General features: G+C 43.8%; 1 protein-coding gene across 5 annotated transcripts in view; it reads left to right on the forward strand.

The window, feature by feature from the left end:
- The window catches only part of LOC142563698 (synaptotagmin-1-like), a 244,283-nt gene extending 231,519 nt beyond the window's left edge, over positions 1-12,764 (forward strand). For all 5 annotated transcript variants that reach the window (XM_075674296.1, XM_075674297.1, XM_075674294.1 and 2 more), the window contains 3 exons: positions 595-708; positions 6,690-6,804; positions 9,532-12,764. In XM_075674296.1, coding sequence (XP_075530411.1) covers positions 595-708; positions 6,690-6,804; positions 9,532-9,878 — 576 coding nt within the window. In that variant the 3' untranslated portion in view covers positions 9,879-12,764. The remainder of the gene's footprint in view (positions 1-594; positions 709-6,689; positions 6,805-9,531) is intronic.
- Positions 12,765-13,595: the final 831 nt, after the last annotated feature.

Below are 13,595 nucleotides of genomic sequence, written 5' to 3' on the forward strand. Positions count from 1 at the left end.
ATACCAGAAGACTATAAAATTCGATATACCAGAAGACTATAAAATTCGATGTAGGCCCATCACTTTTTTTTGCACCAGCCTCCCCAAGACAGCTCGTATATCAGGTTTCTTATCCTAACAATTTTTTATAAAACAGCTTCAGCCAAATAACATGGTTCTAATCGAAGTGCATTATTTCTACAAGAAGCATACATTATTTACAAAAGAAATTGAAATGCGCGTTAAAAGTAATACCGTTTGACTGTTCAACGTTTGAACTAATTAGTTTAGGGCACATATTGAATATTACGATTTGGGGGTGGTGAGTTCACAATGGAAATAAAATAATTCTGAAACTAGCACTACTTTTTTATAAAATAAGCGCCATGAGAATTTGAGCAAAATGTACTGTCGCACTCAATTTTCTTGACAAAATACGTTTTTCTGCATTGCAGAGCTATTTACATGAACCCGCAATGTATCTAATTAAACAATTTAGGAGCTTTATCCAAGTATTGATGTGTCTTCGGATCATACGAGCTTCGCTGCTATGATTGCAGCTTAGCAAACTGTGCCATTGCTAAAGAAATTTGACTTGTGGACCATCTTTCACAGTGCTCCAATGACACCGAAGTAGGAGAGGTGATCGTTCCTCTAAAAGAAGTCGACAAGCTGGTTGAAGATCCCTCGGAGCACATGCTAGAATTGGAACTGAAGGAGCCTAAGCAGGTGAGCTTCATGCCACCCCCACCCTCACTAGTTATTCACTAGCACAAAGCATAAACAAAAATCAAGGAACATTATTTTCCCCCACACTGACTAAAGACCTCGTGAACAGTTTCCTTCCAGCTTTGGTTTTGACCTTGATGGAAAGCTATTTTGGTATTGTTGATTCACGACGGCTATATCTTTAGCGCAAGTCACTAGTAACTTGTTACATTAGATTTAACGTATAAATACCTGCCAAGGCTGCGGATAATGCCGCGCAATATGCAGAATTGGACCATTTGGTGCGATCGTACAGCTGGCGAATAGATTGTGAAACAAAAATTTACCATACTTGTACTCAGTCCTTCATTGTTCTGGCCAGAATTAAATTGAGGCAGTTGGTGTTGCTGTTGAGTTTTGGCTTCGTGCGGTATATACAGCCATCTGTCTACAGTGACCTTAAGGAAGAGTACGGATCTATTTGCACTCAATTCAATGTTGGAGTTTCGCATGTAATGCTGCCTTCATAGGCGCATGTCGACACCATATTCTTTTGAATATGCTGAATACAATATACATCTATAATTAAACACATAAGACTACCTCTGTGTCCAGTGTGCAATCTATGGAAATATACAAGCAACCTAATCTCATCTTAAAGCCTGTTCAGATAAGAAACAGCAAGAATATAGTCCGCATTCAACATGCATGAATGACTATGATGCTTTCAGCTGCGACACGTACATGGTCGGAACTAGTGTTATCTTTGCTTCTCGCACAATCACAAGCACAAAATATGCAACCCTCCACGGGAAATAAAATTGGGCTTAACAGACTCCTTTATTTCGTTTGTATGTTGCATATTGTGGTGTGTTTTGTGTATATATTGTACGTCTGCGACACGCACTGTTTGCATAGTTCAATTTTTCGCCACTCCCACCTGGTGTAGTATGCAAATCGATTGCCATGGCAAACCTGTGTAATTTTCATTGACGATAAGGTCGGTAACTTACCGGGCTTTCATAAACTGAGTAGACAACGTTATCATGGAGTCATGTTTCAATTCTAGCGTCGCTATTTCAGCCACACAGCTGGAAGATTTCGAGCATGCCGTGCGGCAACTAGCGATTGGTTCGTGGGCCGTGGAAAACGGAATGGGTCTAGGCAGCAGGCCAATAACATGGCCCCTAAGATCATTGGAGCGACTTAGTTTTTTATGATCTGCTGATAATCATGGACGCTATGTCTAATGCCGCGTTTATCCGCTTTTCTCTGAAAACGCATCTGCTGGCGTTGTGGCACCCTAATCAGAACCCTAATTAGGGGTCTTCTCGCGTTTCGCGTTTGCTCAATGACACACAGAATATTGCAATCCGACATAGTATGGTGCAAAGTAAAAAAAATTACCGACGATTACGTTACTTCCTAATGCGAAATTTGAGCGCAGCAAATAAGCTGTTTCACCTTTTGGATAGATTGAGGCAAAGAAATCGAGCAACACATGTATGCGCTATCACAGAATTTTTTTTTATTCTTCACACGTATTCCTTTAACAAAGACTCCACTAACAGTTCTTGACAGTCATGAAGGAAGCTTTGTGGTCGGAGAAATAGACTGATATATGTTCGACTTGGTACACCAATGCTTGATTCTCAAAGACGAGATCTATACAAGTGCCTCGCGAGGTTGTCACAGCCGTGGGGGAAGCAGAGGCTAAGCGCCGCCGCCGAGAAGACCCTGCCGTTCGCGCCGCCGAAGCGGAGGCTCATCGCCGCCGTCGAGAGCAACCAGCAGTAAGCGAGGCTGAAGCAGAAGCTCATCGCCGCCGCCGAGAAGACCCTGCAGTTCGCGCCGCCGAAGCGGAGGCTCATCGCCGCCGTCGAGAGCAACCAGCAGTAAGCGGAAGCGGAGGGGGGCGGCGTGTACACCCAGCGGCAAACGATGGGGGCAGAAGCGCGCGCAGCAAGCGGACAACACGATAAAGGGAGGAGGGAAGAGATAGCAGCGACTGACTGATGCCGCTGACCCCGATAGTGAGTCAACCCCAGCTGCGGAGTTGGTTTCAGGGACAACGCCGCCGATGCCGACACAAACAATATGATACCCTCGCTTCCGCAGCGCTAAGAACCAGGTCTAGCCGTGGGAAGGTGGTCACGTATTCGTCGACGTGCCGGGGCCTACGTGAAATAACCGGCGCGTCGGCAACTGAAGAGCACCCTATCCGCCACACAAGAACAGGGGGGGGGGACCCTTTCCTCCTCTTTCTGCATGGCGGCGACGGTGTTCTATGCAGTCACGTTATCTTGACTCTCTAGCGGCGTCAGCGGCATCCAGCGGTATCAGTCGGTCGCTGCTAGCGCTGGGGGGATGAAAGGGGGGCGGAGCTGGTTACGAGGCCGACGACATTGCCGACGACGACGCGAAACCCAGGAACGGACGCCAAAGAGCTGCGCTCTAAAAGAAAGAAACAATGGTGAAGAACAGGAGAGAGAAAGAACGCCACTACGGACCAGAACGCGCAACAACTTACTCGGTGAATTTCGCGGCAACACTACTTCAGGATCACCATTATGAGGACATCAGCCTTTCTACTGTTTAATCATTTAAAATGCTTGATGTTTTGCAGTATTTGTGTTGATAGAACTCAGGAAAGCTTCTGTAAGTAGCATTCTCCAAGTTATCTTTCGTGTATGCAAAAGAAAGCTTCTGCACACCACTTTCTCGTGAACCACTCGTTTCCTTTACAGTGAGCTTTTTTGTTCACGCTAAGTTGAGTGACACGAATTTTTTTTTTTTGTGTTGTCTGTTTGCAAAGGTTTACGCTGGGTTGTTGTCGCGGTGTTTCTGACTGCAGCAACGGGCTGCGTTCCTGAAATTTTTGGAGAGTGAGGGTCGCGTGCGTGTAGTAAGTGGGGAATTTTATTTGTGCATTCAGTTTAAATAGCGCAATTCGATTATTATAGGGCGTAGTAAACGGCACAATTAGAAATGCCTTGGAAATATTTGGTTCCACTCATTCTTCTGCAATGAAACATTCCTTCAGAGTCGGCGCAATATTTTGTGCGGGATGAAGTTATGTCTTTAAGAAGGGTATTCCAAAGACTGGCTGCAATACTTCTAAAGAAAAATGTGCCATAATTTGTGCGTGTACGTGAAACTGTTAACAACGGTAATAATGAGGATGTTGTTGTTGGATAGTGTATTACGGGTTGATGAAATTGAACTGATGGACCTTGTATGATATCTTTCTTTAGAAATTTGTGCGCAAGAACTGCAATGCGGAAACGATTGCGACTATGCAACGCTAAAATATTTATTGGAGGATAAGCAAATGATTAGACTCAGTACGTTGGGTAAAAGTGACTATTTGTAGAACTTCATTTCCAGCTACCGCAATTCTCTGTAATGTTGTCGGATACGTATGTTCATTAACTGAAATATAGTACGACACATATGATTCGACAAAACTACGGTAAATGATTAGAAAGGTTCGTAGTGGAAATAAATACCGCAGGTCATAAAATATCGGTATATATTTGCAAATCTTCATACTTACCTCATGTGCATGATTGTGCCATGTCAGATGCTTGTCTATCACTAATCCTAAGAATCTTGTATGACCAACATTTTGGAGAGCAACTTCCTTAAAGAGCCAATGGCAATCCTCACTGAGCGGCGTGTTTTCAGCAGAAAAAAGAACTATAAACTTACTTTTATTAATATTTGGAATCAATTCATTTCTGTTTGACCAGTAAGACAGCCAGTTGAGATACGATTAGCCTTTCGGTGTAAATCTTTCTCATTCTCAGCTGCTATGAGCACATTTGCGTCATCTGCGTATAGGACACATTCTTCTAGTATGTATAATAGGCGATCATTTATGAATACAATGAACAGAAAACGACTAATATTGACCCCTGTGGGACTCCTGTATTAAATTTTTTTGTCAGATCTTCGTCAATTGATGCAAGCGTACTGTTTCGTATTCGTCAGATGGCTTTCTATTACCATGTTAAAAGTGCCACGAATACCGTAGTGCTCTAAGTTATACAGCATTTGCCAGAGATTGATAACGTCGGATGCTTTTGACGTCAATAGATATCCCCATTGTAAGGAGCCTATTTTAAATATTCTGCGTAATTTTTTTTCAGTCAGGGTCAGCGAGGTTAGTTCAGTACCTTTCGCTTTCGTGTCGCCATATGGTGCGCTTGGCAAAGTTTTGTTGTTTTCGAAATAAAGTCTAATTCCTTTAAAAAGCCGTTTCTGGATTATCTTGGACAGAGGCAAAAGCAACATGATGGGCCGGTAATTTTCGAGTAGTATTTTGCTCTTTCTAGATACCGGTATTATTTTGTCAAGTTTCAAAGCTGTCGGAAGGACGCCAGATGAGAACGCTGTATTTGTTATGTCTGCTAAAGATTCCGCATTAATATTCACTGACTGTTTCAACAGGGCTACAGGTAAGTCATCATGAACAGAATGTGTTGCTTAACATAGGCACAGCACTAAAGAACCTCAGCGGGATCAGCAGGAGCCAGATAAAAGGAGCTGCAGTGATGGTTTATTATAGGTAAATCATGAGTGTGCTCAAAGTTTGCAGTTTGTTGTTTTGACGTCAGATCTACAGCAACTTCTGCAAAGTAACTGTTAAATCTCCGTGCCAGTGCATATGCTTCATATATGCTATAATTCTGTCAGTAGTAGCTACAGCTTTAGTTTGGTGCGTTACGTTATTCATTGCGCAGTTGCGCACTATGCGTGCCTGAGATACGTGCTAATTCTGACGTCGCCTAACGATGGTTGTTTCGCATTGCCAACTTTCCCCTTGAACCAAAGACCAATCGAAAATATTTCGGTGTCACTACGTAACAAAATAATAAATAACGTTTCGGTTACGTTTTCGTTCCGGTCAAAAATATCGTGTTTTCTTGTGCATGTCATTTTTTGTTATAGTACCGTTCCGACACACTGACTTTCTGTGATGTGCTGCATGCATTTCTACAGGAACAGATAATGTGGCTATATCTTCTACATTTCCTGAGGCATAACCTTAATATGGAGCCTAAAAAGATAATTTTCCTTTCAATCATGCTTATAGGGTCTCCACAGAGCAGTGAGACGTGTGCGTAAATAGTGTTGAACCAGAATAAAGGCCCCGATTTTAGTGTTTCAAAAGTTAGGCGCTCAAATTAGATACCTGGCTGACCTGTAGATAATGATGAGTGCTCCAGGGCGTAAGGACGTCTGCGGCGTGAACTTTGGCGGCAGGAATTCCGCTACGAAGTTAGTCAAAACTTTGTCGTTTGCCTGTTCAACCTCGTTTTTGTGAAAGCAGTCACAACATTTGTGGGTTGCGCAGCATGATACCTGTCGTAGAGAAAGCGCTTATCTGTGCATTGCTCAAATGCGCTGACGAGGTCGACGGATCTGCTTAGCGCGCAGATCGCTAATTGATTACATTTTTGTTGTTATTTCGCATACCTAACAGTTACAGGGTGCGGGGCTGGGAGATAAACTCTCTTGAAGAAGTCACACCGCAAGTAGATTATGAAGAACCCTTATCTAATCATTCTTTTGTATATTTGTAAATTGTTTTGTTGTTTACTACGTCCTTTCTTCTATGCTTTCTCCCTCTCCTTTTCTCCCCTATGCCTATCCCTCGACTGCCTACTGTCATTAACATATGTGCATACTGCACCGCTAGACAGTTACAGTGGGGTGTAGCTTCCCTTCCTTTCTTTGTTGCCTTATTTAGTTATCTATTTTACCTCTCCTTAATATTTGATCAATAAAGAAGCAATTACTACCACCAATACTAATACTACGATTATTTCGCAAAATATATTGTTCAAGACAACTAACACTAATACTGTTTGGTTTAAATAAAGAAAACCATCGTAATACCGTATGCGCACGTAAGTTGTTTTATTGCTGCCGTACCATTTTTGCCGTCTTATACTCATTGCATCAATTCTATTCTTTTTTTCATGTTGCGTGTGCAGTACAAGGGGGAAATACTCTTTGGCCTGAGCTACCTGCCAACAGCTGAAAGGCTTACCTTTACCATTATGAAGGCCAGCAATCTGACGTCGCCCATGAACAACCTTGAGTCGTTCTGTGAGTTCTTATACATTTCTCGTCTGTCGTTCACGAATTTGCTGTAGTTATGCAGAAAGGGAAAAATTTTCATTTACCCAAATGTAGCACGAAGCTACAAAGGAAACCCATACTGGCTTCTAAGGAATAAGGCTTTGTCGTTGAGGAAAAATCCCGGACCAGGACGAATTTTTCCTTAACACCAAAGCGTTGTTTGTGAGAAGCCCATATGGATTTCCTTCTTAGCTTCGTGCTACATTCAGGGTGTTGGCAATTTTTTCCCTTTCATGATAGTTTCTACACCTTGCTGGATTCACCACAACTGATTTAGCATGGTGTAATTATGTTTGTTACTCCTCCGAACACGTGTTTGTACCTACTTCGCATCTTTTGTATTTTCCATATGTTGGTAACGCGGTAGAGGTAATTATTGACTAAGATCCTCATATTTCGAGCAGAGTTCTGCAAGTTAGGTAAAAAAAATGGCACGCTAAAGAAATTTCACGCTCCTGTTATGGGCGCCGTTTGCTTCAGTTAAATATAGCTATACTATAAGAAACGCGGTTAACATAGGAATATATGTTTGTGTCATTTCTGCATTGAAACCTGTATTTTTGCCAGTGAGGGAAACAAAGCACCGCTCCCCTTTCTCTTACCATCTGATAGCAATGATTGTATGTTGAAAACGGACCATCGTTAATATCAAAAAATTAATTACTACAATAATAAGGGCGCAATTACATGCAGTGCAAAGTTTTGTTTTCAGCACTGTAGTGTTTCTGAGGTCACATGACTATTAAATTGGTTCAGTAACGCGGACAGCAGTGACAATAAATTTTCAGGAATTCACAGCTCTGTAATGGAACTGACAGCACTTTTCATTGAAACAGTAGTTTTACCTCGTCGAGGCTATTATCCTAGGAATGTTTTGTCTGTATCTGCGTTAATGTGAAAGGGGGCACATGTAAATCTGCTCATATAGAAGCACCCATTAAGGATGACGGCGAAATTTAACATCTAAATCTCGATACTATTACCGTAGGCAGGAGGGTTTTAGATTTAGAACCACAAATAGGTCAATCAACAGTATGTGAGAGTTATCGCTACAGTATCACCATGTAAAGTCATATATATGACCGCCGCGTTTTTAATGATGTGGTACAAAATGTATGTCGCTGCCACCGCATGGAGGTATAAATTCAAGCTTTTTTCAGGTAAAGCATGCCTCGCGATAAATAAGTGTTGCGTGTTACCAATGTGACAGCGTGTACGTTTCTACACGCTCAGTAAGAACAGTCTTGTGTGCCGACATAATGTTCATATTGGCTGAAAGGGGTTTTCATTATTTTCATAACAAGCAACAGGGCCGTTTCCACCTGCCAAATACTTCTGTCATGGTTTAGCCCCAACTTTATAGGTGCTCCCTTGAGACGAACTCGAAGGGACCATGAAAATTTGTTCGCCTTATTGGAAGTTTGTATTATCAGCAGAAAAATTGGCAACATGAGCAGGTGCATACAAATATCGTACTTCAAAACGTTAAGTAAAGTAGACTTGCAAATGAGGAAAAATGTCATCAAAAGCATTTATTTAGGTAAACATAATAGAAAACTCAATAGCAAAAGGAGAAACTAGGCGGAGCGCCGCGGAGGAGGAAAGTAGGCGGAGGCGCGCTGGGTTGACCTCCTCTAGCAGTTTCCACACGTTTTGTTTGCGATACGGACGTCCCGGCTTCGTCTCGTGATAGCATCTTCCTCGCGCGCCGTACGCTGTATGCCACTGAAAGTGTGCGACGGTGAGGCGACGAAAGCGCTTGAATGTCGCATGCGCAAGGAAGGGAAGGAGAAAAAGCGCGCCCTCTTCCGTCGCGAAGAACGGAGGCGAGGAGGGGACGTTGTAGTTCGGCGGCTTGCGGTCGCGTGGGCTATATCTTCAAAGCAATCTGCTGAGGGGGCACAGTCTAGGTGGACCGATGGCTCGTAGCTTTCCGTGCGCTGTGTTCTCGCTGCTCAGTTTGCGTTTAAGCTATGGACAGCACGAAGGTGACTTCGGTCGCTACTGCTGCCGCGATTGCGCTCGCCAGCTTTTTTACAGCGAGCGTCCGCGGTCATCGAGTGTGGTGGGTTCATGTTTGCCTGTGCGCGCTGATACCATGCTTGCTAATTTAGTTCGTAATCTAATGTTTACAAGAGGGCGTTCTAGGCCGGCGGCTGCTGCGTATGCCTCGGCCACGCGAGCCGTGTCTTGAATACGATGTGCGATGCGGACAGTGCAGGCGTCTAGCTGCACCGAGGACTGACGGCTTCGTGTGTGTTATAAGCTTGCGCCCCACCCGCCTTCACGAAGCGAAACGTCACTGTAACTGATTTAGTTACCCCTCATGTTTTCCCACGGGCCATGTGCGCCGCAGGCATCCAGTTGGGTGTCTCGATGCGCGCGCTCCTGGGCACGGCGCATCGGGACACTTTAGCCTCCGCATTCGTAGCGCTGTCGGTCACTCCGAATGTTCGTTTTAATCGAAGAGTACCTCTAGGGCGGTTCACCCTAAGCGGATTTGTATTTGCATTGAGTCTTTGGAAAAGCAAGCAAACGTTCCCAAGTTGTCCGTTATATAGGAAAATTCGACTTAACCGAGTTCGTCTGAACCAGAGTTCACTGTACTTGCATGTTTATTTTGCATAATTTGGTTCAAATCAGTGACAAAGTTGCCTTCTTTTCACGTGCTCCCGTGCGCTTTTAATTCCACAGATCCCTGCGTCCGCGTGCTCCTGTTCCACAGCGGGAAGCTGCGCAAGAAAAAGAAGACCGCGTCCCAGCACGCCACTCTTTGTCCCGTGTACAACGAGTCGCTGACGTTCGACGTGCCACAGGCCGAGCTTGACAACGTCGTCTTCCTGGTGGTGGTCAGCCACCGGGACCCCGCGCAGACCGTCTCGTCTCCGGACTCGCCCACCACTCCCGTGGCCGGAGCGCCGCAGCAGCATGTCGGCAAGGTGGTCGTCGGAGCCTGCGGTCGTGGCAGCGTACTCCACCACTGGAACGCCATGAAGCAGAGCCCACGCAAGCAGGTCACCCAGTGGCACACACTTCGGTGAAGGGAAACAGCTCCGCGGGAAGCGCAGGGCGCTGTACACATGGACTCCGGAGTTACTGGTGTGGACATTGGAAAAAAAGGCAGCGCGCACGCCGGAATAGTCAAATAGTTATTCCGTCGCGCAAACACCAAAGTCATCTATGGGCGGTGGTACTCCGTTTCAGTGCTTCGAAGTTGCTAAGCGGGAGCAATTGTGTTTCGAATGGAAGGAGTGACCATTAGAAAAACAGAAGTCGCTGGATCAAGTTTTGTTTTCTGTTGTCACACCTTTTGAGCTTGAGATGTCAGGGGTGTTTTAGGGGCACTTCCGAGAGAGAAGAAAAAAAAAAGAAAATACCGGAAAATCTCCTGATGCACGAGAACATCATTTGCGGCTTTGAGGGGAAATGAAAGTATTGGTGCAACTTACGTTGATATTTGCGGTTTCCCATCAATATCCAGCCACGGTGGTAACTTGAGAAAACATCCGCATGTCCCTGTGGCTTTTCTACCCTCAGGCTCTGAAAACAGGTCCGTGCACAGTGGTTTGCAGTTGGGCAGTGGCCAACGCGAAAATGGTGCAACAGCGCTCGGTTTGCAGGTCTGAATGTTATCGCTCTTTCCACTGATGATAACCCAGTGTCCCGACGCTAGTCACGTGTTTTGTTGCATTTATGTGGTAGTTGCAGCGAAATGTTTTGGTTGCTGCGCTGCGTTGCTTTCCAATACGCGTCCATTCAGTCTGGAGAAGTGTATTTTGACCAGCTTGCGTTTATTGTTTTAAGAGATCACTTACGATCATTGGCAGCCTTGAAGAAAAACAAATCCACTTAGTTATTTTTTATAAATTCAGAAGCGGCTGGATTTCGCGAAAGCGTAAGAGTAACAAGTGCGGGAAAGTTGCGAAGACTGCGTCTAGCTGTTCCTATGCTATGCGCGAAGGAATCCCTGTGGGCAAATTTCCACCATAGGTGGTTATGAACGTCGCTTTCTGCCTTCGGTCCAAGTTCGTGAAGCTGTCATAATTTGGAAGGAAATGGTTCTTTCTTCACAAAGAGTACTGTTGCGCATCCCATGACAGGCAGCCGTTTGAATCGTATCATGGTGGGTCATAATTTAGGGCATACTGGTGCTGCGACGCTATTTTAATATACGAATGTCACTAACGACTTCTTCGTTTGGTTTCTGGTGTGGTAATTAAACGTTTCCTTTTGGAATACAATTTCCTGGAGCGTCGCATTTCTTTCTTCGCAAATTAAAGTACTGAAAAATTTACAAAGAAGAAAACGCTGCTTGATCTTTTATGTGCCCCATCAAAATTCTTTCAGAAATAGCTAGATTTTATTTAAAGGGAGCGAGAACCTCGTACAATGCGTGCCTGAGATTGAGGCGGGTCATTACATGGCCACGGTTACGGGGAATTCTCTGAGAATACTGTAACACTTTGTGGTAAGGAGCGTTTGCGAAAAGCGAGTTATCGGCGGCACCATGTCTACATTAATTGTCTGATTACAGTTGCCGACGCACCGCAGTTATGGGTTAACTTTGGCTTCCTTTAATGTAAGACATTTTTTTTTTTTTTTGCTCCAGGATGAAGTTTCAAGAGAACGAATTAATGGTTGCGGAAGGGTCAGGGGTGATGCGTTGTCTTGTGCACGATATTTTTTACTGTGAATGACGTGGCAAAACCTTCACGTTCTCCACAACAAGAACTACATTGTCAGTGAAGTTATGTCGACTTGTGCTGCGATCCAGGAGGCTGAACAGTTTGCCTTGATCCTTAAATATAGCGAGGAGCAGTTTGCTAAAAAACATATTCCTTTTGTGCAGATAGAATTTTTAAGCGCATTTGGAAGGAAACCATAATGACCAATTAGGGAAGTATTTAGGCAGTGCTGCACTTTTTAAGATCTTATTGATATTACACGAGTATATGCGCTCTGCTATCAAGAGCAGTAGCTCGCTAACGCGTTTTTTACGTCGATTTCGTATAGTCTTCTTGCTTAACCAAACACGTCCTGCTAACTCCTTTTTGTTTGGCTGTAGCGGTGCCTTGCTTGCACTAGCGAGGTGGAAAAATAAAGTTGCCTTGGCAACGCAACAAAGGCTCAGTGAGAATCAAGACGAAGAATGCTGGAATCTATCCTATCATGGCGTTCTTGCTTGCAACTAGTACTCGCTCTCAGAGATCAACTTTGAGCTTGCCGGTTCACTTTGTATTTCTTGCTTTACAACTAGTTCGCGCATCTGGCATTGACACTAGCCATTACGTCGTAAATGAACGTTCCCCTTCTCTGTGATTAGCTCCATCTTTCATCAATATGTCACTTTAGGCTAGTCCTTATGTCCTCATAACTGTTTGTCAATGTTACCACAGCACAACTGCACGATACATAAAGGTCAACTGTGTACTCAGTTATTTAATTCTGAGAATAGCTGTGTGTTTGGTTGTTCGCGAAATCTTTTAATGAAGTCGCCAAGTGTAGCTTAGCCGTCGTCAGCGCATTGACGAATTGTTAATGCTCGAAGTGCGAAATACAATTTTTTAAGGTAAGAAATGTCACGACGAAAATCTTTGTTGTTGCTGCGTGCGTCTTTAGGCTCCTGTATGTGTGTTTGTTGTAAATGTATAAAGTCAAGCGTCTTGGGTTCATAATTTCCACAAAGGAAGCCGTTATTTGTTGTTCCCGTTCAACTGCATATGATCGAAAATGCTTGTAGTTCGCATGAGAACCGAAGGAAAAGCCACAGAGTTCTAAAAAATTTCTGTTTTACCGAGCGAGTATGTTTTACCGAATATCGTTTTTGTTTGTTTAGTCTCGGCTTTCTACGTTTGACAGGCGATATTGGGTATGCGGGCTGACAACAATGCATGAAAGATACGAGTTAATCATATTATAGATGTTTAGGAAAGTAAACATGTTCGAAGAGGGATGTATGGAAATATCTGGTATATACTGAAATATTTATATGACTGCTCTCAGCCCTTTTTCGATATATAAAAAAAAACTGACCTTGCCTTAGAGGCCTTGTATTTTGCTGATCGGTGGGCGTAAGGTAACCATTAGCTGCAAAACGGTACAGTGATTGTGGCCTTCATGTTATGAGATAATGCCCATTCTTGGGCTTGTCAATCGCCAAAGTCACTCGAGAGTGGTATAGACTTTTGTTTAGTGCCAGGTCCGTATTTGTCTTCGATTAGCTTTCGACGTGATTGTGCGAAACGAAGGATAGAATTTTCTAAAATATTTTTTTCTGTGCCACCTGCATCTAACTGCGGAAGTTTTGTTTCCTGCAAACAGAAGGGGAGCGGGGGTTGTATTTCCATAGCTATTCTCTCACTTGTTGAATTTTGCACTGTAGACAAAGAGGTATAGAGTAGCCAAGCGGTACCGACGAACACCAACTTTATGGCTAGAGCGCGAGCGCGCAATTCTGAACTCGATGATGGAGACCGCGGTTTATGAAAAAACTTGTGTGAACGTCAGGAAACATTAATGAGCAGGTGAATCGAAGCTGTGCTCGGGGATTTGAGCTGAATAGATGTGAACGCCATGCCTATATTAGTTATATTTTCGATAAAAATAAACAATGTACCCTGGGCTTCTCACTTTGTTACTTAAGTGACTTTAAGTAGCATGTGTGGACAAACTCGTTTTTCATGCGGAATACGTACCTGAGGATGTTTATATATCATTGCTGCCGACCAACATTGCTTGCTTCAGCATTTCAAAATATT

This window comes from Dermacentor variabilis, chromosome 11 (assembly GCF_050947875.1).
Source record: "Dermacentor variabilis isolate Ectoservices chromosome 11, ASM5094787v1, whole genome shotgun sequence".
In the NCBI taxonomy this organism is placed as follows: domain Eukaryota; kingdom Metazoa; phylum Arthropoda; class Arachnida; order Ixodida; family Ixodidae; genus Dermacentor; species Dermacentor variabilis.